This window comes from Pinus tabuliformis, chromosome 8, assembly GCF_031772625.1.
Source record: "Pinus tabuliformis cultivar Carrire ecotype Pingquan chromosome 8, CPIR1, whole genome shotgun sequence".
NCBI lineage: Eukaryota > Viridiplantae > Streptophyta > Pinopsida > Pinales > Pinaceae > Pinus > Pinus tabuliformis.
In genome coordinates, this window is record NC_142294.1 from 1,836,452,109 (window position 1) to 1,836,478,976 (window position 26,868).

Genomic DNA, 26,868 nt, shown 5'->3' on the forward strand with positions numbered 1-26,868 from the left:
ATCTAGACCTTTTCATGTAGTCATAGTTGGCAGTAAGGGAGAATCTATAGAAACAGAAAAAACAGCTATGAAATCTCCCCAATATCAAGATGTAGAAACAGATTCTTCAATAACCTTACATGGACGCTAGATTAAAGTAGATCATTCAGTTGCTTACTGGAAATTAAAGGGATGTAGACTCAACTCTTTAAAGCAATGCTATAGGCACAAGTTACATTGCATAGAGCCTAGTTGAATACACGTCACCAATACAGAGTAAGTGTATTCACGATATATATTGAAATTTCAGAATTCCATCCCAGATGCCTCCTTGTGACAGTTCAAAATATGCAGGCATCCAATATGAGTACAAAAGTATAAATGTGTCAGTGTTTGACAACCTTGATTTTATTTGTAATTGAGCTCTCCTCTGAAAAGTGCCATCATCACAACATAAAACATATGCGAAACAAAAATAAGACTAAATGGCAACTCTATGTTCCAATAGGCAAACATTGGCCTTTTGTCACATTCAAGATGTAGGATACAATCAAGGACGGAATTTCAAGTGAATCATCCCAGAAGAAATGGGAAACTGCTGCCGCAAATGATGACATGAAATCCACATGTAAGATCTGATTAAATTGAAGAATCATCCCAGGAAACACCAAAATCAGTTAAAAAGCGAGCAAGCACCGTTTCATACATCAGCCACCAAAATTGCTTGAAGCTGTTTCACATCGAGGGCATAAGCCCTGGCATTCCAATATCTCAAGAGGATGGGAATCTCAAAAATAATGAGCAAATGAGACAGGGAAAAGTGGAGAAATGCTACCGCATCTGATGATTTGGAATATACTTGTAATATTCATAAGGATTAAAAATCAACCCAAAAAGGTTCCACAGAAATCTAAAGGCAAGATAGCACTGCTTCATACGTTAGCCACCAAAACTCCTTGAAGCTAATTGACATCCAAGGCAGAAGTGGAGCTACTCCAAAATTGAGAGAAGATGGGACTCTGAAAAATTAGGACAAATATGATCCAGAATAAGTGCTTCCAGAAATTCCAATATCTTTATCGTTATTCTATCCTTCAAATTTTTCAATGATTGTTGAGAAAAAACGCACCTTCCTCCACTGAAAACTTTGTAAGCACATGAAACACCAGATGACAATGACAGCCCCTTGAAAGTTTTACCGAGATGTGGAGAAATAACTTCACCTGTAATAGTTGTCTGTATATTAGTGAATACAAAATTGAAGTTGGCTCTATGTATAAGAAGCATGTTTTATCATTTGATTTAAAAATATTGCCATAAATCTTCATATGTGATCACTTTTAAATCAGGCAGAAAGCTATATCTTTTCCTCTCGATTCAAAGGCAAAAGAACCATACCTAAACTTGCAATATTGGTACCTAGGACAGATATGACATTCTGTGAAACATAAGAGAGAGAATTAAATGGTTGGAATCCAGTTGGTGACTTTGCATTGATCAGATGAGCAGATGAGTCCTCCACAGTTCCAACAGAAGCTAGCAATGTCCCTGAATGGACATCTACTTTTTTTGGTCCACTGAATCTAATGCCTGATGAACTCTTGGTGCATATTTGTTTAAACCATATCCCAGAAGGAAATCTCTTTGGATGGATCAGCCAGATGACTATTTCAGCATATGGAAAAGCATGAAGGATCGATATCAAAAATTGGAAACCAATGCATACTAAACTGACTACAGTATTTAAAATTGTGAAGAAAATATAGAATACTGATGTTGTGGGAAGCAACAACAAAAGTGGTGTAAAAACAAGCGATCCAACAACATGCTGCTCCACACTATAATCATAACTGTCAATCCTTGCTCGTAAAGGATTTCGTTTTTGGCCCCTGTTCAATAAGAAATATACCATCAGCCCTGAATGTTACTTTGCAAAATTTGCAACATTCAAATATTTTACAATTTATAGAGGAAACTAAAGAGCAAAGATGTGACCTGAAAAGGCGCAATAAAGCAGCCAACGCTTGAATTTGATGTGAATATACAAGTGCCAACAACCAATGTAGAGTTGATATGTGCAATGTTGCAAGTAAAAGAATATCTACAAATAATGCAGCTTGTATTGTGAATCCAAGAAAAAATCCAGAGACAGCTAGCACTTTAATGCCATACTTTAAAAGTGGCTTAACAAAGAACCATAAAGTAGACCAGACTTGGATGCTAGTCAGTGAAAATATTCCCAATGTTTCAGCAAGTTTAGTGTTCAGCTTGAATCCTGCTGGAACACCCATAAGCCAAGCACAACCAGAACGTAAAATATCATCTGTTATGTCATGGACTAAGTATAGAACCCAATTGCATATAGCTTCACAATGAATGATCAATATCAGCCCTCCAATACTTCCTAAGAAAATGTCAAAGGCAATAGCTGACCAAATAGAATGCCTTAACAATGCAGTTCTATGAGCAACAGCTACAGTCGGTTGAAACCTACACAAAAAATAACCTTAATTTAGAAAAAGCTTCAATATACAACATCACAACATGACGGAACAATGACAATACATCTATAAAAGATCCAAATGTTGAAAACCAATATAGAGGGATCTGTGAGACTTTGTGATGCAGCAGCTTGCAAGATAACAATTATTACCGGAAACCACTTCCTACAAGAATGACAGGCCAATATATCAATTGACGACTGCGGACATGTAAATTTATCCATGTATTTCTGAATAATTTCAGAAATATTTTATTCAGAAACAATAATGGTCCATTACGCAGAATCATGGCAGTGAACTGCAGACTGATGTAGAATAATGTGGCAACAAATGCCACACTTGCAGCTATCATAATCCATATGTAATTTATCATACTGCAAAACCAAACTGCATTTCAATTAGAAATTCCATAATTCATAATGGACTAGATAACAAAACATAAAACTCTGTTCAAACTTCAAACACATCAAAAGAGCTCAAGACATTATGCTACTCTAGGTATCCCAGAAATGCACATACAGCAGAAAGTGCCTTACATGGAAATTAAAGAAAGCCGCTTACAAGATGTACCTAGAGGTTTCAATGATTCCTGGACTATAATTTGTACTGCAGATGAACTATTCATTGCTGACATAACCACATCCTGAAAACACCCTTAGTCATATCAGCATTCTGTCTGACACCACCCAACAGATTGAGGACCATCTCATTTGTCATTCTTCCAACTATATATTATGGGTACATGCTTTACTAAGCCATCAATAAAAGGTTAAAAATCAAATTGCCAAAGATGGTCATGGAGTCGTAGGCATGGAAACTTACAAGGTTAGAAGGTTCCCGTTGTTGCTCAAGATCAACCATCCACTGAGGGATTGAAGGAGACCTTTTACCATCCCGTAAAGAAACTTTAGGAGGTTCCGACAAGAATCTCCAGGATTTGAAAGAAAAATGATGACTACCATATCTTGGTTGTTCATATATTACTGTCTGCCAATAGAGAACTGGGTTAAAACTTAATATTCATTTTGACAATTACATTAGAGTAACAACAAATTTTGTTTTGACAAATGACAGGGATGGGTATGTTGATTAAATGAACTCGGAAGTGCAAAAAAGTGATAACTTAAATTAATACAAAAAATGCATATTGAAATAAATTGCATACGTGAATATCCGGAGCACAAATCAACCCCTCCCAATAAAAGTAAAATAATTCTGGAATCCATCTAAGCTCTTTCCTTGGTACAGACTGACAAATTAATTCAATCCAAACAGTCCCACATTTCTGATACTTCTCATGCAACCAGCTTCTGTTATGCAGATCCTTCTCACCACATTCACTGTGATTCTTATGAGGATCAATGTCAGTCAACCCATTTTCCCTGTTGTTAGGTACTATAATGTGATTTCTATCGGTGTTGCTTCGTGATTTCTCATAGCCTTGTTCCACAATACAGCACCCAACTACTAGTAGATTTGCTCGCCCTTGCAAGATGAATGACATTTGAGTTTGTGTGGACTCAACAACGGCCTGAAAGAAGAAGATGCATTCTACAATTAGTGCTGCAGAAAAAGCCATTTACATATATGTAAAGGAATACATGTAGCATTATCTGAAAGAGTTTCTAACTAATTGCACCATATAGCATTATCTTTTCTAACCAGCTCTCATCTTGTAGCTCATAATAAAGGCACAACGCTATACTAGCATCCACCCAAACCATTACAAGCCTTTGTGTCTGTTGTTGTTGAGATCACAACAGAGAGAGGAAGGATCGAATGGATCCACCGTACCACCAACAAAACCTACAAACTGCAATAAAAGAGAGAGAAAAGTGCTGAATAAACACTTGAACAAGTGTGCTATGGCTGCAGTAGAGGTGTGCTATAAGGAGAGATGCCAAGCATGTTGATGTAGGTCAGGCAGGTACTTCTGCACAGGCCTAAGTGTCTAGGTGTGCGGAAGTTGCCTAATACACCCTTAACCTTAGCAATTGCTTTGGTGATTAAAGTAATTGACTTTTATAAGATAAAGTAGGTTAATCTAATGATATGCAAATGTTTTTGCATTAGTGAATTAGATGAATCTCAACCATCGATCTCTGATGTTGAGATCTAATCTCAACCGTCAATCACTTTGGAGATTAGGGTTGTGGATTTGATCATAACTCGCACTTATAAAAGAAAGGCTAGGCGAAGGGAGAAGACACATACAGTAAGTACAATACAGTGAGAGTGAGATCTCAGTGATTGGGTGGAGAAGGACTTCCATTCAAGCATGCCGGGTTCATGGAAGACTGCAAGGAGCAGCAAGGGAGACAGATCCAGATCAGCTGAGGAAGATCAAAGGACAGATCTAGAGCTTCATCAGTTGGATTTGTATTTGTAATTTCCTCAGTGGGCCATTATCCCAATAAGGGAGGCCATGTAGATTCTGGAGATTTAATGAGCTGATTTAATTGGGAAGAAAACTTTTGTGTGTAATGTGTGATTGAGATTAGTTGTTTATTTGCTTCCACTGTTTAGTTTTGTTAAGATCCTAGTCGTGCTTTTATTCAGTAGAACTATGATAAATCTGCTAGGTAATAAATTGCCAGGTTACTGGGTTCAAATATTAACAAACACAAGTGTAACACCAATTTTAATAAGTGAACACATTCTCTAAGAGATGTGCTTGCACTCCCACATTGTATTCTTACTAGAGGTATTCTTCAGTCCTATTGACCTACTTGTGTGGTCTTTTTTTGGACATTAATAGAATTATCTTATGTCCTCTTCTATTAGAGACAGGCACTCCTATGATGAGGACCCTGATATGCCCGATGATGCTCCCTAAAATTTGGATATGTCTCCACACGTCACCCAGATGTGTTTCCACATTCCTGCATTCCCACATCACAAAAACTTGTTGGAACATTTGGTTTTGCAACTTCGTGATGTTAATAAAGTTGTATGGACTTCTCAAAGGACAATCATCTAATATGGTAGGCAAGATTTACTATGGCTGGGGTGGAATGAGGAGTGTACCTTGTTTCAACTGAAGCTTTAAACTTGCCATTAAACAAAATATCATTATGAGGAATGTACGTTGTTTAGAGTCCAGTGGAAGTTGTAAACTCATCAATAAACAAAATAAGGTTCCTTGTTACAAAGAGAACAGATTGATACAATGTCCCATGTGTTGCTTTTTACACCTAGTATTGTATGAGGTTCCACGTGGAGTAGTTAGACATGTTAAATTTCTAGTCGTGCTCCCCCTTCTTAGGCATGATGTTCAAGGCATGCAATATTTTATTTGTTTCCTAGAGAGGTGTTAGTGTTAAAATCTCTACTCCAACAACCTCAGTAAATTAAATACTTATAATTTCTTTACTGAAAAATTGATTTAAAATGGATTCTTCAACTCATTGAATAAAATACACTTGTTGGAAATTTCAATTAAAATCAAATTATCAATAGAAGCTACAAGAAACCAATCTCCAAAATACACAGAAATTTTTCTCTTACAAATATCAACCTTTCAATAAAATTGCTCCAAGTTTACATGGGCTCTCAAACTAGGAAAATTGCCCCTGAGCAAACAAGAAAAAATTACAGAAAAACCTAGTTGTTTTGGTGCACCGTACAGCCTATACAAAGATACCAAAACCTATTGTAAAAACCCTCCTACTACTACTAAAATCTGTCCCAGAAATTTGAACGACCGCCCTTCTCGTTTGTTGGGTCATATGGCCCTCTTGAAGTTTCCTCTACACCTGTTGTGTATAGCCCCTTCAATTTCTGAGAGTTGGGATAATCTCCATTTACTGCTAACACTGTTTCCTCCTTTCTCCTTTGGACTTGCACACTGAGTGAAAATCCTCTATCACTCTCTCACTTATGTTTTTCTAGAACTCGGTGTATCACACAATCTGTCTTTTCCTTTCATGTCTTCTTTTATAATATTGAGTTGATAACCAAGTCTCTATAACCCTAATCTCTCAACGAGATTGACAATTCAGACTAAATCCCAATTGACGATGGAGATTACATCTAAATCACTAATGTAAATAATTTACATTTTATTAGACAATCAACTCACTAATAAGAGACTCTTCACTTTAATAATTAATTTTAATTAATGTGAGTTACAAAATAAAAAGGACTTTTTGGACGATTTCCACACGTCTAACACTAAACATGTGCCTAAGTTCATGTCTGATGCTACAAACATCAAAACTCCCTCTTAGCGAGGAAGGAACTTTTTCAAGAGACACCTGGGATTGGCTTTCCCTTCGATCTTGGCACGATGTCCCACACATCATTCTAAACCATGGCATTCCTCCAAGCCTGCTGGTTTGTTGCTACTTCAATGATGCTACTTATTAGTGGCATATAGTTTGAAAACTTCTTTGGAGGCTTGATATCCCTGACTGCACTCCTAGGACCCTCCACATGCTCTTGAGCATCTCTCAATGTCTACGTGAACCATCGAGGTTTCCTAACAGGACTAGGAGTTGATCTCTCCTCATCTAAAGGTTGACTTCCTGAATTGGAAGCTATTGATCTGCACTCAACCTTTGAAGCATCCTGCTCGTCCTCTATCACTAGTAGGGTCTCATGTGACTTCCAATATGCAGGGTCCTCCTCGAACTTCACATCCTAGCTCACCACAGAGCTCCGTTGTGCTGGAATGAAAATCCTATAAGCCTTTGAAGTCTCGTTGTATCTTGCAAACACACCCTTTATGCTGGAGGGCTCCATCTTGGTCTTCTTCTCTTCTGATACAAGTATATACATTGGACAACCAAAGATACGTAAGTGGCTCATCTCTGGCTTCACGCCAGTGAATGCTTCTCTCATGTCTTATCCTACAACATTTTGTGAAGACTCTTGTTATGGATGTAGACCATTGTAATCCATGCCTCTACCCAAAGGAACATGGACAAATCTTGATCATGGTCCATGGCCTTAGCAACCTTATATTTTACCTATTCTTTCTCTCTGCAACCCAATTTTGTTGTGGGTTGTAAGATATTGTCAGCTCCCTCTTAATTCTTGCCTCCTTACAAAAATCCTTGAATTCATTATCGGTATACTCACCACCATTAACTAATCTCACGACCTTGATCTTCTTCCCTATCTAGCTCTCCAAAAGAGTCTTGAACTCTTGAAACCAACTGAAGACCTCATCCTTCGTCTTCATGAAGTAGATCCATGTCTTCCTAGAGAAGTCATTAATAAAAGATATGTAATACATGCCTCCCTGTAGTAATGTTATTGACATCGACCCACATACATGTGAATGCATCAAATACAAAACCTCCTTGGATCTCGATTGGCTACTTGTTAAGCCTTATATGAATCCCATGTTAACCCTAAAACCCTTTATTGAGTCCCAGATATTGTGTTATTACATTTTCATTGTTATATTGTTATGTTAGTTAGAACCTTTCATTGTACCATTTCATTATAATTGTACCCTTCCTCTCCTATATATATACTAATGAGACCTAGTCTTAGGATCATCAAATTTTGTCTTAGACAATGTATTCATTGTAAAAGGAGGTTTACCCCTCGAAGTGGACTGTAATTATTGGTTTTTTATCATTTTTTGGGCACAAGGTTAATAACACTTAGAATCAGAGCTATGATCCTAAGGTTTTGTTGCTTCAAACGAGTCATCTAGCCAGTTTTGCTATAACTTGTTTTGGGGAAGGCCTCAGAGCATGAAATTTTGGGTACATCGAGAAGTCATCTCAAGGCACGTCTAGTAAAATCTTAGATACCAATTCACTATACTTTCGGAGGTATACCTTGTTGAAGTTAGGGTTTATGAATGGTCTTGAAATTAGTTTTAAAAATGTGATTTGGAATTTTTGTTATAATTCTTTTTCTGACAAGATTCAAACCATGCAATTTTGAGCATATTGACAAAACATCTCAAGGTACGTCCTATAAAAATTTTATACTCTACTTCATTGTAGTATGCCCAGGAGGAATAATATGGGGTACAAAGGGAGGTGCCCAAGGTAATAATGAGATGTACGGATAATAAATAAATGGGCCATAGTTAATAAATAAAGTGGTTAACCCACATAATGTAAGGGACCACAAGTAGTTAGGAAATAATGTGATAAGCCCATAGTATTGGATATATGGTACTGAGAGACCCATGGTTATTACCCATGGTATTGTATGTACGAAGCCTATAGAGAGGCTAGAGACTCTCCATTGAGGGATGTCAAGTATTGTTGTATTGACAAGCATACAGCGTGTGGAGTAATCTAATCTGCAAACTCGTCGCCCAAATAATCCCAATACAATTACAAGAACAAAATAAAGAATCTTCAAATCTTCATTGATAATGATATCAAAACCCTTAAGGTAGGGCAACACCATACAACTACTACTTAAGGAAGGAGATCACTCCACAAGCCATATGCTTGTCAATACAACAATACTTGACATCCCTCAATGGAAAGTCTCTAGCCTCTATATAGGCTTCATACATACAATACCATGGGTAATAACCATGGGTCTCTCAATACCATATATCCAATACTATGGACTTATCACATTATTTCCTAACTACTTGTGGTCCCTTACATTATGCATGTTAACCACTTTATTTATTAACTATGGCCCATTTATTTATTATCCTTACATCTCATTATTACCTTGGGTACCTCCCTCTGTACCCCATATTATCCCCCCTAGGTATACTGCATTCACTCTAATTTCAAAGATATATCCTATGCATTGTTTTAAGAAACGGCCGTTTCGAAACCGAAACGGCCGGGTTGATCCGAGCCAATACCTTTTTCTATGACCCGGCCTTTGGAACGGTTCGACTGGCCGAGTTAGCCATGACTCGGCCGAGTCATTGAATGACTCGGCCGAGTCATGGCTGACTCGGCCAACTCGGCCGTTTCCGTTATGACTCGGCCGAGTCACAAAAAAACGCCCAGCATCATGTCAAACTGCGATTTAATAAAATTTTAATGGATTTTAAAATTGTTTTTTGGTTGGTTTGGACTCCAAGCAGTTATAAATTTTCATGGTAATGTTAAATTCTTAAAGTAAAAGTGACATTCTCCTTAATCTTCATTTTCATCCTTTTACTTAAATTTTTAACATTACCATGAAATGACTCAGGATGTTTGAGAGTGGTTTCGGCCTCATTGGATTTCATATGGAGAAAGTAGAATTTTAGATTTCATTCAAAATCCAGCAGACTTATCAGTTTTTCAGGGTTTCAGGATTGGAGGATTGCAATGTTTCCATTGAATTTTGTCATGTATTAGGGTATGGATTCTGGAACTCGTATTTAATCAAGAGCACCAATCCCTCTATGTACCTTGATGTTAGTGACATTGGTTGTCGAACTCCTCTGGGATTCGCTCCCAAACCAAGAGCTTCTCAAAATGTCGCTCCCGCTCCCCTTTTCGCTCCCGCTCCCCACTTTCGCTCCTGCTCCCAAGTAACACTGAGCCAGATGATGTTGGCAACTCTAGTAGTAGCCATTAGTACTGGTCACAGAGTTTTGTTGTAGAGGCCATTTATAGCCTCCTTGGTTATGTGTTTTTGTTTTGATCTCTATATCATCATCGTGTATGTATTGGACAATGTACTGGGTGACATTTTGATATAATGGATATATTCATGAGCCTACTTTGATCATATGTTGTCTTCTATCTATATTCTAATGCTGTGTGTTTGGAAATATGAATGAAAATCTTTAAAATTATGTGTTTTTATAAAAAATAAATATTTAATGTATTTTTTACAAGGACCGAGTCATTGAAATCGAGCCGGCCGAGTCGATACCGAGTCGGAGTCAACCCTCGGCCGAGTCGGAGTCGGAGTCAGAGTTTTAAAACATTGATCCTATGGAAGTTAGGTTTTTGAATGGTCCTAAAATCAACTTCAAAAGAATGATTGTGGCATTTTCACTGTAACCTTTTTTTTCCAAAACACTTTAGACTATAAAATTTTTAGAGATCTGAGGAGATATACTAAAGTACTTGTTAATTTTAGGCAACAATGGTATGTTCTATGTTTTAGAGCAATTTTACTTCAATTTCTTTTATGAGCCCAATATCAATTTTAGTTTAGCAATCACATCAACATGATAGTAAAACGCAGATAGAACATAAACATAAACAGTAGAAGACAAACCAAGACAAGAAGACACAAGATGTGGCACCACCCAGGGACAAACCCCAATGTGGGGAAACCCTTGATCAAATCTTCTTTTAGTCTTCAATAGTTCAATAGAGAGAGTACAATTTACAAATGTTGATAATTTATAACAGCAGCAAAAAAGCCCTAACCAGAAAAGTCAACGTTGGTCAACAAGGCAGATTTGACCCTCAAAGATTCAGTCAACTTCGGCCTCCAAACAGCAAGATGAAACAGCCCTCAAAATAGTCGAATTCTGTCTAGTCAAAGTCTGGTCAAACAGTCAACCTACAGTCAGCCCTAACAACAGTGAACATTGGTCAAACAGTATAGATTGCCTCGATTTTTGTGCCTAGAAATGTGACCTGCCCAAACAGAATTTTCCCCAACAAAAACGCAATGAAACAAGTCAATGTTGGCTAGTCAACGCTAGTCAAGCCCTTTCTGAAATTTGGTCAATGCTGGTCAACATCCAAAACTGAAAATTATTGTCCTTTCCTTCGCACATGTGGAGAGAGAAGTTGCCCAGAAATTCGTACCAAATCAGATGAGGAGAGAGAAATGTGTGAAGATGAGTGATGTCCAAATGAGGCCAAGTCACCTTATATGCAACGTTGAGGATGAATAGACGTGACTGTTGGGCTTCTAAGCCTAGATGAGTTTGTTGGCGACCTTGATAATTTGTCCAAAATATAAATAAATTCATATCTTCATTTGTACATGTCAGAATCGGATGATCTTTAGATCAATCCTACACCTCTCCGAGAGAGGAAACTAATAAGAATATCAACTGTCATAAATAAGATGACCCATGTGGAGTTTGGCCCTAGTTGCCAATTTTAACAGTACCTTATATTAAAATTTCAAAATCAAATTTGAAAAATTGGACATGTCACACACTATACAAGTTTGCTCTTAGGAAGAGGCCACAAATTAGCAAGTTTTGGAAAAGTTACCATAACTTTCACTTGGCACATCAAATTTTAGTCAAACTCGTGGAATTGTTGAGAAGACATATTAGAGTATTGCAAACCAAATTTCATATTCAAAAGGGTTCAAATTTCAACAATATATTAGGATAAAGGTCAGCCACCCAGATAGTCTACAAATTAGGATTTTGAAAGGTATGTAACTTACAATTGGTGAAACTTCTAATTGGAAGATGTATTTTTGGTGATTCAAAATTTGTGATAAAGAGGAAAAAGAGGAGCATTATTAAGTGCTCATATGGCTACTACGGGTGCTTCAAAAGTTACTTCACCACCTAAAACTCTAGAAACCTCATCCAAGACTCATGAAGAAATAGAAGATGTCCAATACCAAGTATCAAAGTTGAAAGGTCAATTATCATACATGGAACAAAGGATCAAGGAAAACAAAGAAGAAATGCACAATGTCAAGGAAGAAATACAAAAGTCCATGACTGAAAATAAGGAAGAAATACAAAAATCCATGAATTCCATGGAAAAGCTTCTCTTGGAGAGGCTTCCTAAAAGGGATATTGAGATCCAAGGAAATCATAAAAATAAGAAGAAAAATTGTGTTAGAACTATAACATATGGGGAGTATTTTATCACAATTGGAGAGCACAAATAGCGAATCATAGAACCATGATCATGATTTTTCATGTCAAAATCCACATCAAAAGGGCTTCAAGTCCGCACCAAGGAACTACTACATTCCAAAGATCAATACGAGGAAGTTTAATGGTAACAAACATATAACATGGATATTCTAGATGGAACAATACTTTGATCTACACAAAGTGACACCCTTACAAATGGTAAATATGGCATCCACGTATTTAAAACAAGATCAATTTGTATGGTATCAATGGCTTTGTGAAAGGAAAAAGGATTTTATTGTATCTTGGTCAATTGTCACAGAGGAATTAATAGCACATTATCGGGATATTAAGAGCAATACATTCTTTAGTAAATTCATAAATCTTCGGCAAAAGATCCAATTACAGAACTCATTTAACAATTCCAAAAGTTGAGTCTCATGTTAAAGAACATTTCAAATGATAATTTGTTAGACTTATTTTGGCAACTTGAAAGGAAAGGATCCAACATAAGGTGTGTCTCTTTGAACCTAAATCCCTAGAGCATGCTTTCAGTGTAGCAAGGAAGGTTGAAAGTAAAAATATGGCTAGTAGAAAAGTAGTCACTAATGACTATAGAGAACATCATGCTCCCTCTCCTAAACCAAAAAGGTTAACACCTCAACAAATGGATGAAAGAAGATTAAAGGGACTAGTTTCAATTGTTATATCAAGTATGGTAAGGGGTATAAATGCAGTGAGAAGAAATTATTCTACATAGACTATGAAGATCATCAAGAAGATCAAGAATGGGAAACATCACAAGTCTAGAGCTAGAAAAGACTACTCCAAAAATATATTGTCATGCATTGGCCAACATTAGTACTCCACAAACCCTAAAGATAAAAGGATATATCAAAATGAAAAAAGATAACAATGCTGATTGATTCATGTAGTATCCATAACTTCATTAATTACAAATTGGCAGAATTTCTTAATTTCTTGGTATATCCAACAACAGAATTTCAAGTAATGATTGCAACTAGAGGTAACACAAATTGTTCAAGGAAGTGCCATGGTATTAAGTTGAATGGGGGGGGTTATTTATTAGATAGTCCTATGATTGCAATCTGAATGGGTGGTGTTGATGTTGTATTAGGGGTCCAATCATCAATGGTTACAATCACTGACAACAATGGCACTTAATTTTCAAGATCTTTTCATGAGATTTTCCTCTTAAGGAAATGAAATTGAGCATAGAGGTATCCAATGGAAACCCTCTAAAGTGATAAGCTCTTCTAGCATGACAAGATCACTAAAAAAGGGACACCATGGTGTAATTGCACAATTGTGTTCATTAGATGTTCAAACTTTGATATCCTCTGCTCCAATGGACCTCGAAAAAGTTATCAAAAATCATTCCAAGGTATTTGGAGAGATGTCTAAGAGTCTTCCGCCTGTTCAAGATCATGACCATGTTATGCATTTGCAACCTAGAAGTGTACCACTTAACATTAAACCTTACAGGTATCCATATGCATACAAGAGTGAGACTAGGCATATGGTTCAAGAAGAGGTTGGCATCTCAACCTAGCAAGAGTGCTTTCTCTTCACCAATGGTGATGGTTATCACTGTTGATAATATCGGCGATATATCGGTGATATTCGGAAATATCGCGATATTTTCGGCAAAACGATATATCGCCGAGAAATTATCGCGATATTTTCTGTTTTGAAAATATCGTGATATTTTCAAAATATCGGCAAATATCGGAAAATATCGGCAAAATATCGCGATATTTTGAAAATATCGGCTATATTTAAAAATTTGAAAAAATTATTTTTTATGCTTGCCGATATTTGCCGATATTTTGCCGATATTTTCGCCGATATTGCCGATAAGATATTTTATGGACCCTCGCCGATATTTTGCCGATACCAATATTTTCAACACTGATGGTTATAACAAAGGATGGATCATGGCATATGTGTCCAAATTACAAACAACTCAACAAAAAGACAATCAAAGATAAGTTTCCCATTCCTATCATTGATGAATTATTAGACAAATTGCAAGGAGAAATTTTCTTTAATAAGTTGGATCTTTGTTCTGGATATCATCAAAAAACAGAATGAGGCGCAAAGAGCTTCCCGAAACAACCTTTAGAACTGTAACACCCCTATTCGACACCTAGAATGTAAATAGCATGAATATGCAAAACTAGGCTGGTGAGAAGAGACACACCAAGTAGGTTGGTGAGTCGAGGACATCTTTTGAGGATTGTGCTCATGTGCATGTGTGTATATGTGTTATAAGGGGCATTGTGCCTATGTGCATGAATGTGTACATGTTTTATATTTTGAGGCTAGAAGGTCTGGTAACGTAATTATGTAACACATGCATTTGATTAAATATAATGGTTGTAGACCGAAAAGACAAAAACGAGAATGGGGACTCCATGGATGAGTAAAAGAGACACTCATGATGTAATAATCATAAAAAGTGCCCATGCATATAACCAAAGTCCATTAAGGGCTTAAGGAGTGCCAAGTGGCGGAAGCCACTGAAAATATGCATGCATACAAAAGAGGCATGTTTGGCACAATGAAGGATTACGCAAGGGATCAATACACGTGAACCCATGTGGAGGATGCTAGCAGACGACCATGAAAGCAAGGAGACCGTTGTGGAAACGACGCATGTAAGGGTACCTAGAAGACCCAAAGCACAGTGGAACTCTTGGAAGCCACAGAACCTGTTGGTTGGAGGCTACTTGGCTCGGTACCTTGGCTATGTGAGGCATAGAAGGGTACTTGGAAGGCCTGTCAGGGCAACAGAATTCCTGGAAGCCACGGGACTGCTAGTTGGAGGCTGTCAGGTTTGGTACCTTAATTGTATGAGGCTTGGAAGGGTACCTGGAAGGCCTGTGAGGGCAATGGAATTCCTAGAAGCCACAGGGCTTGCTAGTTAGAGGTTATCAAGCCTAGTACCTTGACTATGTGAGGCCTGGAAGGCTTGTGAGGGCAATGGAACTCCTAGAAACCATAGGACTACTAGTTGGAGGTTATCGGGCTTGGTACCTTGGACAGTGGTTGTTGGTAATGGGTGTGTACCAAGTTTTGGGTGTGTTTACGCCCATGTAGTCAAAGCCCTAACTTGAGGGTGACCCACTGTTGGCAAATATGAACAGAGTTCGGTTGGAACGTCGAAGCCCTACAGCGAATTGGCCATAATTATAAAATATAAGTATTTCTCTGTTATGTTTATTTTCCACTGCAAGGTTTTTATGTATTTATGAATATTTGAATCTTAATTATGAAGCATATATATGTTAAAATATGTCTGTAGATATGCATTACATTATGCATTTCATCAGACAAGAATTTATTCCGGATAATGACGAAGATAAAGAATTTAGTGATGTCAATGATGAAGATGGAGATGCAATTACATAAATACATTGAGACCATGAGCCTGGACTTTTAATTTATGATTTCAAATGTATCTACTTGATATCATGTTTCTTCATTTGTACTTTTGTGTTAAAAACTTGTGTTTAACTTTTTTTTACACTCATAATTCTCCTAAGACTAGTGAGGAAATCAAGATGACGAGATCATATATGTCACATTGTTTTGTAGTATGTTATGTTTCATTTTGCTTTTCAATGAAGAAAGACTGCTAGTTTAAAATTTTGGATAGTTTATGTATATTTTTTAATTTTATAAAAATTTGAGAAATGCATGTTTTTGTATCTACAAGATCTCTGCTTCGATATTTTAACCACCTTGGATTTTTTTTGTTACATATTTTCTCCAATGTTCAATAGGGACATGCCCCCCCATGTTTCTCATGCTATGGTGGTGGGGGGCTGCACCAAGGGAAATATTTCCCCATGTCCCCCTTTGGAGTAACTCAGGAAACACATGAAGAATGTTTCCCAATGTGGGGGACAGATTTCCCCAAAAGGGTGCATCTAGGCACCTCCCCTCCCCCCACCAACTCTAGGAGGGGGATGCCTGGGTGCCCCACCCCCAAATTTTTTGTTCAACAACCCTTTAAAACAGAACAAAAGTATGGGATAGAAATTTGAGGAGTTTGTGACCTTGGTAATTAAGGGAAATATAAATTCTTAAAGTAAAAGTGGCATTCTCCTTCATCTTACCTTTTCTATCCAAAGTCTTATTTATCACTGACATTCAGTCATAAATGAAACTAATTGGATAGAAAAGGTAAGATGAAGGAGAATGTCACTTTTACTTAAATTTTTAACATTACCATTAATTGTTTTAGGATGTTTGAGAGTGGTTCCAACCTCATTGGATTTCATATGGAGAAAGTAGAATTTCATATCCCTTCCAGAATTCAGAAGACTTATTATAGCATTGATTGGCAGGAGTATAGCATTTCCACCAGATTGCACAATGATGAATTTGCATGGGATGAATTGTTCTTGTTCGGATTTTATCATTATTATTTTTATTTTTATAATTTTAGAGGCGGGGACCCCTATACTAGAGATGTTGACATTCCCCCACCCCCCAACTGAATTTCCATAATTTATGGGTACTCCCACACATCCCCCATGTGCATCCCATTCCAGCACTCCCCCATCCTGGAAACTTCGTGAAACATTGTTTTTTTCCATACAGAATCGTATTTGTATCTGTATTCATAATCAAATATTGTTACTATGGTTTAATGTGTTGGGGTTAGGCATTACAAAGGAGTTTGGGTACAATTGATTATGAGATTGACCAGGTATCAAGGTTTTTGGAAGAACACCAGCAATAATTCCATGTCAGATTTGCAAAGCATTGAGTACCAGAATTTCAAATTTTTATATCTATGACAGACATAATGATCAGGATTGACAGAGATGGAAGATTTCTCGAGCTCAAATATTAAATATTGATAGTTTAAAAAAGGCATCAATGACTTGCAGGCAAGGACATTGATGAAAGGTCAGTTTAAATTTTCATAAAGTTTCAAGAAAAATTCTGAATTAGACACTAGAGCCATGAACTTGGAGAACATCAACAAGAGTCTATGCCATGGATAAGTATGTGAAAAGAAAAGACTGAGGTCAGGTAACAGCAAGTGAGACTAGCATGATGAAACCTGTCCAGCAGACTTTGATCATCTGAAGTGACAGAAAGATCGAGGAAAAATAGGGATGCCAAGAAGTGGTATGACTTTTCCTATGAGAAGGCATTTAAATGCCACCAGAAGGGCAAACTTCTATCCAAAGTCAAAGAATAGCCCATTCTACACAGCAAAATATCGTTGAGATTGTACAAAGTCTGACAAAATCACAAGGATTAATGACAGAAGTAAGATTGCGCTGACATTTTTGTTTTACAATAAATCTGCACACTAATGGAGTTTTCAAACTTTCCAGCAGCTTCTGCATTTAACTGGGGGTTGAAATATGGTTGTCAGGAGTCAGAAGTATATGAGCAAAACAGGAAGGATTGATGATCACTATGCCATCTGCAGCACACGACATCATACCGGGTGCCTCAAGTGTAGGGCATGGAACATGCATGCTGAAGAAAGAGTTCATGAGTTTTGTATGAAGATGCAAATAAAACAAGAATATTCATCTCTAAATCAAGCTATATGTGTCACAGACTCGCAAATACAAAATAGCAGATCAATGGTGGCCACCTAAAAGGTGTTAAGGATGCCAATGAGTCTGCAATCAGTGAAACAATACAAGAAAAAACAATTACAAATCAATTGACTTTAACAATTCACTTTATTTATTTGAAAATATTCTTGAAACATTGAACATTCCTACTGGACATTGATCCTCTGAAAAAGTTTTCACTACATGTTACAAGAAAAACTAAGAGACAAACAGTATGATGGTGAAGCCAACAAGGGCAATGCATTATTACAGAAGTCAGAGGCAAGTGAGAGCAAGCAAATAAAGGTAAGATCTTTTAAAATTGCATAGCAAGAGAGTTTGGTCATAAATCAAAAACAGTAGAGTACCATTCCCTTACAATTTTCGGAGACTCAAATTATTATGTCGACAATAAAATGGATACAGGGAAGGAAAATGCTTGAAAGAAATTTTCTTATGTTACCAATTAGTCTACAGATTGTTGGTAACTAGACTTGAGTTCTTTGAAGTGCATGACTTCCCAAGTTTTCCTCTCTCTCAGAAATGACAGAAACCAAACTCAATAGTGGCTCTTGGAGATGAAAACTATATGAATAATGAAATGTAGGAACAAGGTACCATACCAATTTACATGAAGAACATGAGAAGTGAAATGTTCCACCAAGTTTTTGGGATGCAAAAGAAGGGAAACACATATTGGGTACGTGTGGAAACATCCCCCAAATTTAGGGAAATTCATAGGAAACGGAGGGACAGAGGGGTGCCTAACATAGGGGGACCATCTCTAGAATAGTTATTTATAAAAAATAAGAATAGAAAATAAAAATTATTAAAAAAACGCAACATAACAATTCAACATCGTGCAATGGATTATTTTCTAACATAGTTTTTCTTAAAAAAATAATAATTTTTGGGGTTTTCTGGAGAAAAATCATGGCAGGACATCCAAGCATATTGCTTTTCAAGGGCGGACAGTTGGTGTTCGACAGGCATGCACCCAGAAGCCCCCCATTTTGCGAAAAACATCCCACACATCGCCAAAATGTTTCACAGTGTATTTCACCAAGCTGCACAAAATGGGAGGCATGGCAAAACATTTCACAAGGCACCCCCCATCCTAGGGGCATGTAAAGTGTGTAATGTCCCAAACTAGATTTTGCAATAATCTTCACAATTACCATCGAGGCATTTTTAACCAGCACTTTGCAAAAATGACATTGCCAATGATTTTCTGCTAATTATTAATGTAAGGACATTTCGTCAAACATATTGCATACAATTTAACATGAAACCCTCATTTAACAGTAAGCAAAAGCAACAAACTCAGCCTTATTATATTAAATATGAATCTGAATATACATGAGAAACTGTCAAGACTCCAGCAAGATGGCACAAATGGCTGACAATGACCTCTCCACTGAAATCGTTGTTGCCCAATGAGAAACCTGGATGACTCCTCCTTCAAAACAGCTAGGGTGGAGTCTTTCACCACCAAAGACCAGTTATTTTAATCAACTAGGGAAGGTAATTGCTCCACCCACGAAGATCATGCTTAGGGTTATAAACCCTCAAGCAAGCTCCAAGAGCCAAAGTAAACAATCCATCAGATATCCAGACATGCCTAAAGAACGATCTTGAACTCCCTTATCCCAATACCATGGGTAAGTATTCCATGGGTGCCAATACCAAGGGTACCAATACCATGGACAAGTAATCCATGGGCACCAATACCATGGGCAAGTAAATACATAATAATGTGACTTTATAAAGCTCCCCACTGTTCTCCTGACCACTTTTTAATCTAATTAAATCAACCATTTCCCCTACAGTGATCACTCAGAAAAAGGACATGACAAAGTGCAGGGGGCACATCCCCGACCCTGCAAGAATCAAGACATGTCCCCATGGAACACTGAGTGAAACACATCCAAAATATTCTATATATCCCTGGTTTGCAGAACAATCTTCTCAATGTCAATCATGTTGCTAATAACACAATGAGAGGAAGTTCAAAACTGACAAGTGTTTGATTTGATAAGATAAGATAATTTCATACCACAAAAGTAGGGTAATGGGTTTCAAAAGTACAATCTAGTAGTGACATGCGACGGAAGTGCTGAAGCAACTCCTAAAAACTAGAACATAAAAAGGAAATAAACTAAGCTACTGAAAAAGAGAAATAAGCAAAGGCATAATCATCTGCAACATGAAAAAGGCTACTCATCCTCATCAAAAGAGGAAGCCCTAATGTCTCAATAGAAACAGTAGTGAAAATAGAGGAAGATGATGATGTCCTTGCCAAATCACCAACCACAGAGAAAACAAACACAATCATAAAGAGATTGTAATTACTTTCAAGGAGAGATGCCTTTACAGGTTTGAATCCATAGCAACAAAACAAAATTACCTGTAACTTTTGTAGATTGATAAAATATGGCACCGAAGGTACAACCATCTCAACTACTATTATCTTAAGCTAGTGACTAGGCACAGAATGGTGAATGGTCCACCAGAATCCAAAGAGAAGCTAGTACCAGTGAAGCAGGTTCATCAGGAAAGCAACACCATGACAACTTTGTAAGAACATGGCACGGTGAGTGAAGCAAAGGCTAAAATTAGTGGACAGTGATAAATGGATCGACAAGGATGGAACCAATTGGTGGCTCTGAATATTTTCCAGTGTTCTGTGATCAATTTAAAAGCCTTTGAAGTATTTAAGAAATTCAGAAAGTTGTTAAAAAGGCAGAGAGGAAAAAAGACAAAGGTTTCAAGGACTGACAACGATGACAAATATAACCCATTTTACAGGTACTGCAAAAACCATGGGATTGAAAGACAACAAACAATTGGCAACAACCTGTGCCCTGAGCAAAAGAGGATTGTGGTGTGAAAGAACCATGAGATTCTGGAGATGACCAGAGTGACAGACATACAGTGCATGGTAAAGGGCTTGATTATTATTTTTAGGCAGAAATGATGAACATCTAGAGTTGCAGTTAGTGATAGTTCACTAGATGCTAAAGATAATATTGGTACTTAGAGAGTCACAAAAGTTTCTGCTACTATCTGCAAATTTACAATTGTATAACATGCTATAAGACTGCAATCCAAGGAAGCTCAAATATAAGAAATGTGAGAATGAATGTATTTTGTAACTTGTTTAAGATTGATAAGTATCTTTAAACAGGAAGGCAAATTTGTCAAAGAACCCAAGCATTTTTATGAGTAGAGAATGTATCTTAGAATATACTCCATGAAAAGTTATTGATGTCTAGAATGTGAGAACTGTCTATTAGGTAATTTGTAAAGTATTCACTTGTTCTGGGAAATGAAGGCCCGATGAGGTGTGAGCATTCAAGCCTCTTTGGTTAGCACTGGAACAGTGCTATTCCAAGAGAGTATGTAATATCCCCTTCAGTAACCTAGATTTGTATTATGGCATGCTTAGCACTTTAATTCAATTGCATAGCATAGAAAATTGAGCTATATATGATTCTATGACAAGGCATCATGCACCAACACTTGGCATGGCACAAAATTGCAACTATGCTACCAACCAAAACTAGATGTGAACAAGCTTGTGGAGGTCTTCCTTGGGAAACAGGTCTGCTATATTTCGAAAGTCACCAAAAGTCACCATGATAGATAATTACTGCATCTTAGGGGTCTTGTTTTATGAATAAGTTGACTTGAAATTTTAAACAAGCCCAATCATAAAACCTTGAGTGGAAAATTTTGAATATTTTAATCAGCCATTTTGTTTTATTGAGCCTTAACCCTAGCCAACCTAACCTAAACTTCGGGAAGAATATTGTTGACTATATCTAGTTGAAATTGTCCACTTTGATACCCAAAACTGGCAATAAGTATTCATTTATAAATAAAACCCCAGACAATTAGAGGGATACCCACCACATAGATGAACCATCTCTCTAATCCGACTCTTGAATGCATTTAAAACTATCACAAGAACTCAGGTCAATTCAGCACCTACACGTGTGGATAATAATTTCCTGCGTAACTTTCAAAGAAACCAATGGTTTTAAACACTGAATTAAATTTTGTGCTTTTAATCTAGCTATTACAATTTTCCAGAAGGGCTGCATTGCTATTTTGTTGACTTAAAAATGATATTGGAGCATCAAATAAATACAGGTTTCTGTATATATGTTTTGGGTTAGCTGATTTCAGAAGTCTCACATGAATGAACCAAAATTAGGATAATCATGTGACTCTAATCAGTAACCGCTATCTGTCCCATAATGAGCCACGTCTCTTGCCATCTCTCAGAAGGGTTTGATCTGTTTTGTTTATTTTACTCAGGAGGCTTGCTTGTATCCTTTATTTGCTGTTGTTTATTTCAGATTTTATCTCTGATGGTTCTATAAAGCCTTGGATGGCTTGATCTGAACATATTTATGTTCATCCAGTTTTGTCCCTGTAAGCCTAGGGTGGCTTATGGACCTCACCTTATGAAAATGTGTATCTTGAGATTTAAAGATCGTTTGCATGTGTGCATGCTTGTATGTTAATATTCATGCCCTTAAGTTGCTTGAAATCCTGTCATCTCTGACTAGTCCAAGGATTGGCTCTGATATGGAAAATACGTACTAATATGCTTATGCAATGGTAATTGCAGCCCCTGGGAATAGTCAGGGTTACCAGATAATAGCCTCTCTGCCTGACAATAGTTCCTGAGAGTAGTCCAGGCCAAGGTAATTGAAACTGCGCAGCAAGACTAGAACCAACAGGCCTGGAGTGGTTCACAAGGGTCCCAAACTGGACCAGATACCAACTCTGTCCCCGCTCAGCCAGCTCATAACCCAAACAGATCCGTTCATCTGGTTCCAATCCAGGGTTCAAACCACCCCTCAACAAACCCAGGCCCACACACATGCCCCCCTGGTGAGTTGACTGCTTCTGCAAACTGACTCCCATTTTCCAACAATATCCAGTCTGGTCCTGGTCTAACTCATAATCAGTTTCACTTCCAATCCAAATAACTTTGATCCAAGCTACCCCCTTATGGAAATTAATATTTATGTGTACGCAGATCCTAGGACTAATCCAGGGTGCTTGCTCTCTCAAGGCCATCAAAATTATTATGTGAAGACTCTGGGAATCATCCTGACTGCATTCATCTCCAAAGATGGGCTCTGATGGAACTCCTAGTTCTAGAATAATAGCACCAGAGTAACCATGGGCATGATTGAGATAAAATCTATTATCTCCTTTAATTAAATGATCTTTAATTTATTGTTGTGATGGAGGTCTCCTCCCATGCTTGTATGGCCCCATGAGCTCGTGCTGATATGATCCTTTGTTGATAATGGTAATGAAGAACTCAAAAGAATCTGGTCTAGTACATGACCTCATGTTCATAGTCTAACTCAGTCTCCTCAAGAGGAAGCCTTCATGCATTTATATTGATTGTCCCATTGTTATTGTTGAGAAATATCTTGGTTTATTTGACTGCCTGCTTGATGAATGCTAATGAATGTATCCCTTCCAGTTCCAACATACTATTTTCATGGTGCACTAGGCATGACAGATTGGCTTCCAGGAAGAGTTCTATGGTTGGGCAGAAAGTGACTTGCAATGTAGAGGTCTATGATTGGGCAAAAAATTTAAAATAACCCATGCATCTTTCCAGCAGTTGCATAATGGTGAAAGTAACTGGTCTATTTCATTTGTCTAATTTTGAGATTTGACTGACACGGGATTTCCAGTATTGTGATGAGGTTGTTGCAGGTCTAGCCCAGGCAGATTGCATTGTAATTTTTCTAACACTGTGATTACAGAATTTCTGTGAGGTGATGAACGTTAAATGTTCTCTGGAATTTTGGACCGTTGTACCTTTTCAGCAATCTGCGGGCCCTATTGAAGTTTAATCATGGTGATGCATCTACACTCTTCATTGTATAAGCTTGGGAATAGCTTTGTTATATTTGGCTATCCACAACTATTGTACTGGGCAGAATCCAGATAGGCCCCAGATATCAAGTGATGATTTAGACTTGTAGACTTCAATATTTGTCACAAACCAAACTGTGGATGACTGGTAATAAATAGTAATGTCTCTGTGATTGAATATTGATCATATTTTAGTGTTCATAAATATTATCAATAGACTTACAGTTTAATGCCTGGCATGAAGAACGTATGTGTTGTTGTTAACTTTCCAATCCAACTCCCTCTTGGAATCTGTCCAAGAGTTCCAAGAACGAGAGGTTATAACCTGTGTCTCAGTTTTACAACTGTTTTGTATCACCTGTAAAGGCTGCAAAGCTTTTATGCCTTATTAATTCTTGAATCTTGATCAGGATGTTTCTTTGGCAGAACTTTAAGTTTATGTTAGATAATCCCTTGTGTAACATTGCTCTTAAGATTTAAATATAATTGCTTAATAACTAACCAGTTGAGTTAGGAAGGTCAACCACTTGTCCTCATCACCCTCCATATATGCTTCGTGTCCACAGACTAATAGGCCACATTGAAGCCTTAAACCTGGTAAAACGTAATGAGAACCCTTGTTCAAACCTCGTGGAGGACATGTTGATGTAACAAGGCTGAGAAAATGTTGTACTTCATATACCAATATAAAAATGTATGTATTGCATGTAAATTTGGGACAGCATCGAAGTGGGATGTTACAAAGCATACCAATACAGCTTATGGCTAGAAGAATAACCAGGCTACAAATGAATCAATGTCCCAATGGACAAAAGATTACCTCATTACTCCCTGAGAAATTGACAGGACTGGTGAGAGCAGGTATCTCTTACTGGCTCTGCAACATTTCAAATCTTTAGGGTTCTCATTTTTTTACACTGTTCTGCAGCCACAATTTCTCATATAGGCTTTGGATGTTCAATGAAATAGGGACCATAGTAATCCCGATCTTCAGAAGAAAACACAGATGAGGCTCCAGTGATGGGTGCATTGGGATTTTGATATTAGCATCCCTGCTATGTCTGAAACCAAAACATGACAATGGTATTATAAACTTGCCCTCCAATTTAAACTGATTCACCAAAGGCAACCAATGGACGAGCTACTTTCTGTCCTCGTGGAAGTTCAGGTTCAAGCATATCATGGCAGTTTAGCATGGATTGGATAACATGTGCCATAGGCTTAGACTACTATCTTGCCCCTGCACTTCCAATGACTCAAGCAATTCACCAAATCATATGAAAATACTTTTGAAGCGTCATCTAGGGTTGTTCGGATTCCGGAACTGATATTATTGATAATTGTATATACCATCACTTCACATGAAGAAAAAATTAACTTATGCAACATAACAACAGCGCCCATGTATAGGTAGCTTCAATTGAACCAAAACCTGTATAGGTAGGGCCTGCCCTTTCTCTAAAGAACTCGGCGGCCAACTAATTTGGCTTTACTGTCCACCCTCTTCTTTGCGCACCTTTGTTGGATCCTTGCTGGGAAGGAGAATCGGTGTGTGCCCCAGGTCACAGGGAACACTATGAGCAAAATCATAAACGAACGGTGCAAACTTCCCAAGCCATGTTAAGCAAGGGGATGCCAAAGCATCAAATTACAATGAAGCCCTTAACCCCTTCAGATCAACATCAAGTTTTCAATATCTGGAACTCTGAAACGATACATGCCCGCGATCCCAAAATTCACATTCTTAATATTTGTAAAAATAAATTTGAAAAAAAATAGAGCGAAAGAGAACACTCTGACAAGACCCATTAGGGCAAAAGCCTCCGAAATTGCCATGATCTAGAACATCAAATAATTATATGAAAACTAATCATTTGTTGAAGTCACTGAATGTTTGTTTCTGAAACATGGATTTGGATACAATGGCAAGTACTATTTTTCCTTAGCCTTTAAAAATGAGATATAGAACTGAGAATATATACCTCCTCAATGATGTTCTTCTTCTTGACAAATGAGAGGGAAGAGGGAAGAGAGATGAGTTGTTTCTTCTGTGTATACTGTGTTAGGGCTTAGGGCTTCTTCTGGGGCAGAATGAGAGGGGAAGGAGAGAGATGGGCACCATTTAAAACATCTAAAAACAGTAAGTATCTTGTTTTTTTGTAAGGATATATAAAATGTGTATACTGCACAAGAGTATAATAAATTTGGGCACAATTGCATACCTGGAGGTGGGTACCAGTAGGAGCAGAGCCACCTTCGTTATCAAGTGATACTGAAGCTGCCACCACAATGTCAACAGAATTGTGAAATCCATGGATCACCCAACCCAGCAACAGCATGGTGTGATGGGGTGACTCAGACGAAAGATGGCGCGGCCACCATAGCCTGCACTGCATTCTCGTCTTGTCTTCCATCATCCCCCAATTTCGGCTCTGTAACTCCATTTCATTATACATACTTCTGATAAAATTGCAGGAGCAGTGTTTTCGTTTTTTTCTTTTCTACAGGAATCTCTTCCGTTTTTTTTTCGATACAGGATTCTGATCTACATGCTGCATATCATAATTTGGGTGCATGTTGAACACCGAAATAAGGTACAGGGATGGACGAGCACATCTCAAAGAATGTATTTTTATTGGATAGTGGGCCTTCAGCGGTTTTATATTAGAGTTTCCCCTTTGTTTTATATGCTGAGAGTCTCACAGAACCAGGGATGAAATTTGATGGTTAAATTTGATGTGGCCATTTCATTTGATTATTAAATATAATAAACAATGCAGTTTGACTATCCCATATAATAAAAAAACTTAAATGATTGGTTTTCAGATTTATTATAATATTTAAAATAATTAGTTAAACTGGTTAAATTTGAAAGGTAAATTTGTTTGTAAATTCTAATTTTATATAAGGTTTTTTTTTTTATTTCTCAGTCAATTAATTATCTTTATAAATAATTAATTAAAAGAAGATATGTTCAACCAGGTTATGTTTTTATTATGTGTTTTTTATTTACTTAACAGAGGATATGTAAAACAAGGTTATGTTTTTTTAATGTGTTTTTTATTTAATAAATAGAGGAGATGTTCAACCCGTTTTGTTTTCTTATTTATAAAATTGATGTATTTTTTATTTTTAT

At 37.3% G+C, this 26,868-nt stretch overlaps 1 protein-coding gene across 1 annotated transcript; it reads right to left on the reverse strand.

The window, feature by feature from the left end:
- Positions 1-608: 608 nt before the first annotated feature.
- LOC149243614 (uncharacterized) lies at positions 609-26,408 on the reverse strand. Its single transcript, XM_089374579.1, has 9 exons — positions 25,955-26,408; positions 3,646-4,011; positions 3,303-3,467; positions 3,017-3,123; positions 2,633-2,854; positions 1,975-2,469; positions 1,378-1,868; positions 1,109-1,202; positions 609-998 (listed from the first exon to the last, which is right to left on the reverse strand). The coding sequence occupies exons 1-9, from the start codon at positions 26,186-26,188 to the stop codon at positions 890-892; spliced, it is 2,283 nt and encodes a 760-aa protein (XP_089230705.1). The 5' UTR covers positions 26,189-26,408; the 3' UTR covers positions 609-889.
- Positions 26,409-26,868: the final 460 nt, after the last annotated feature.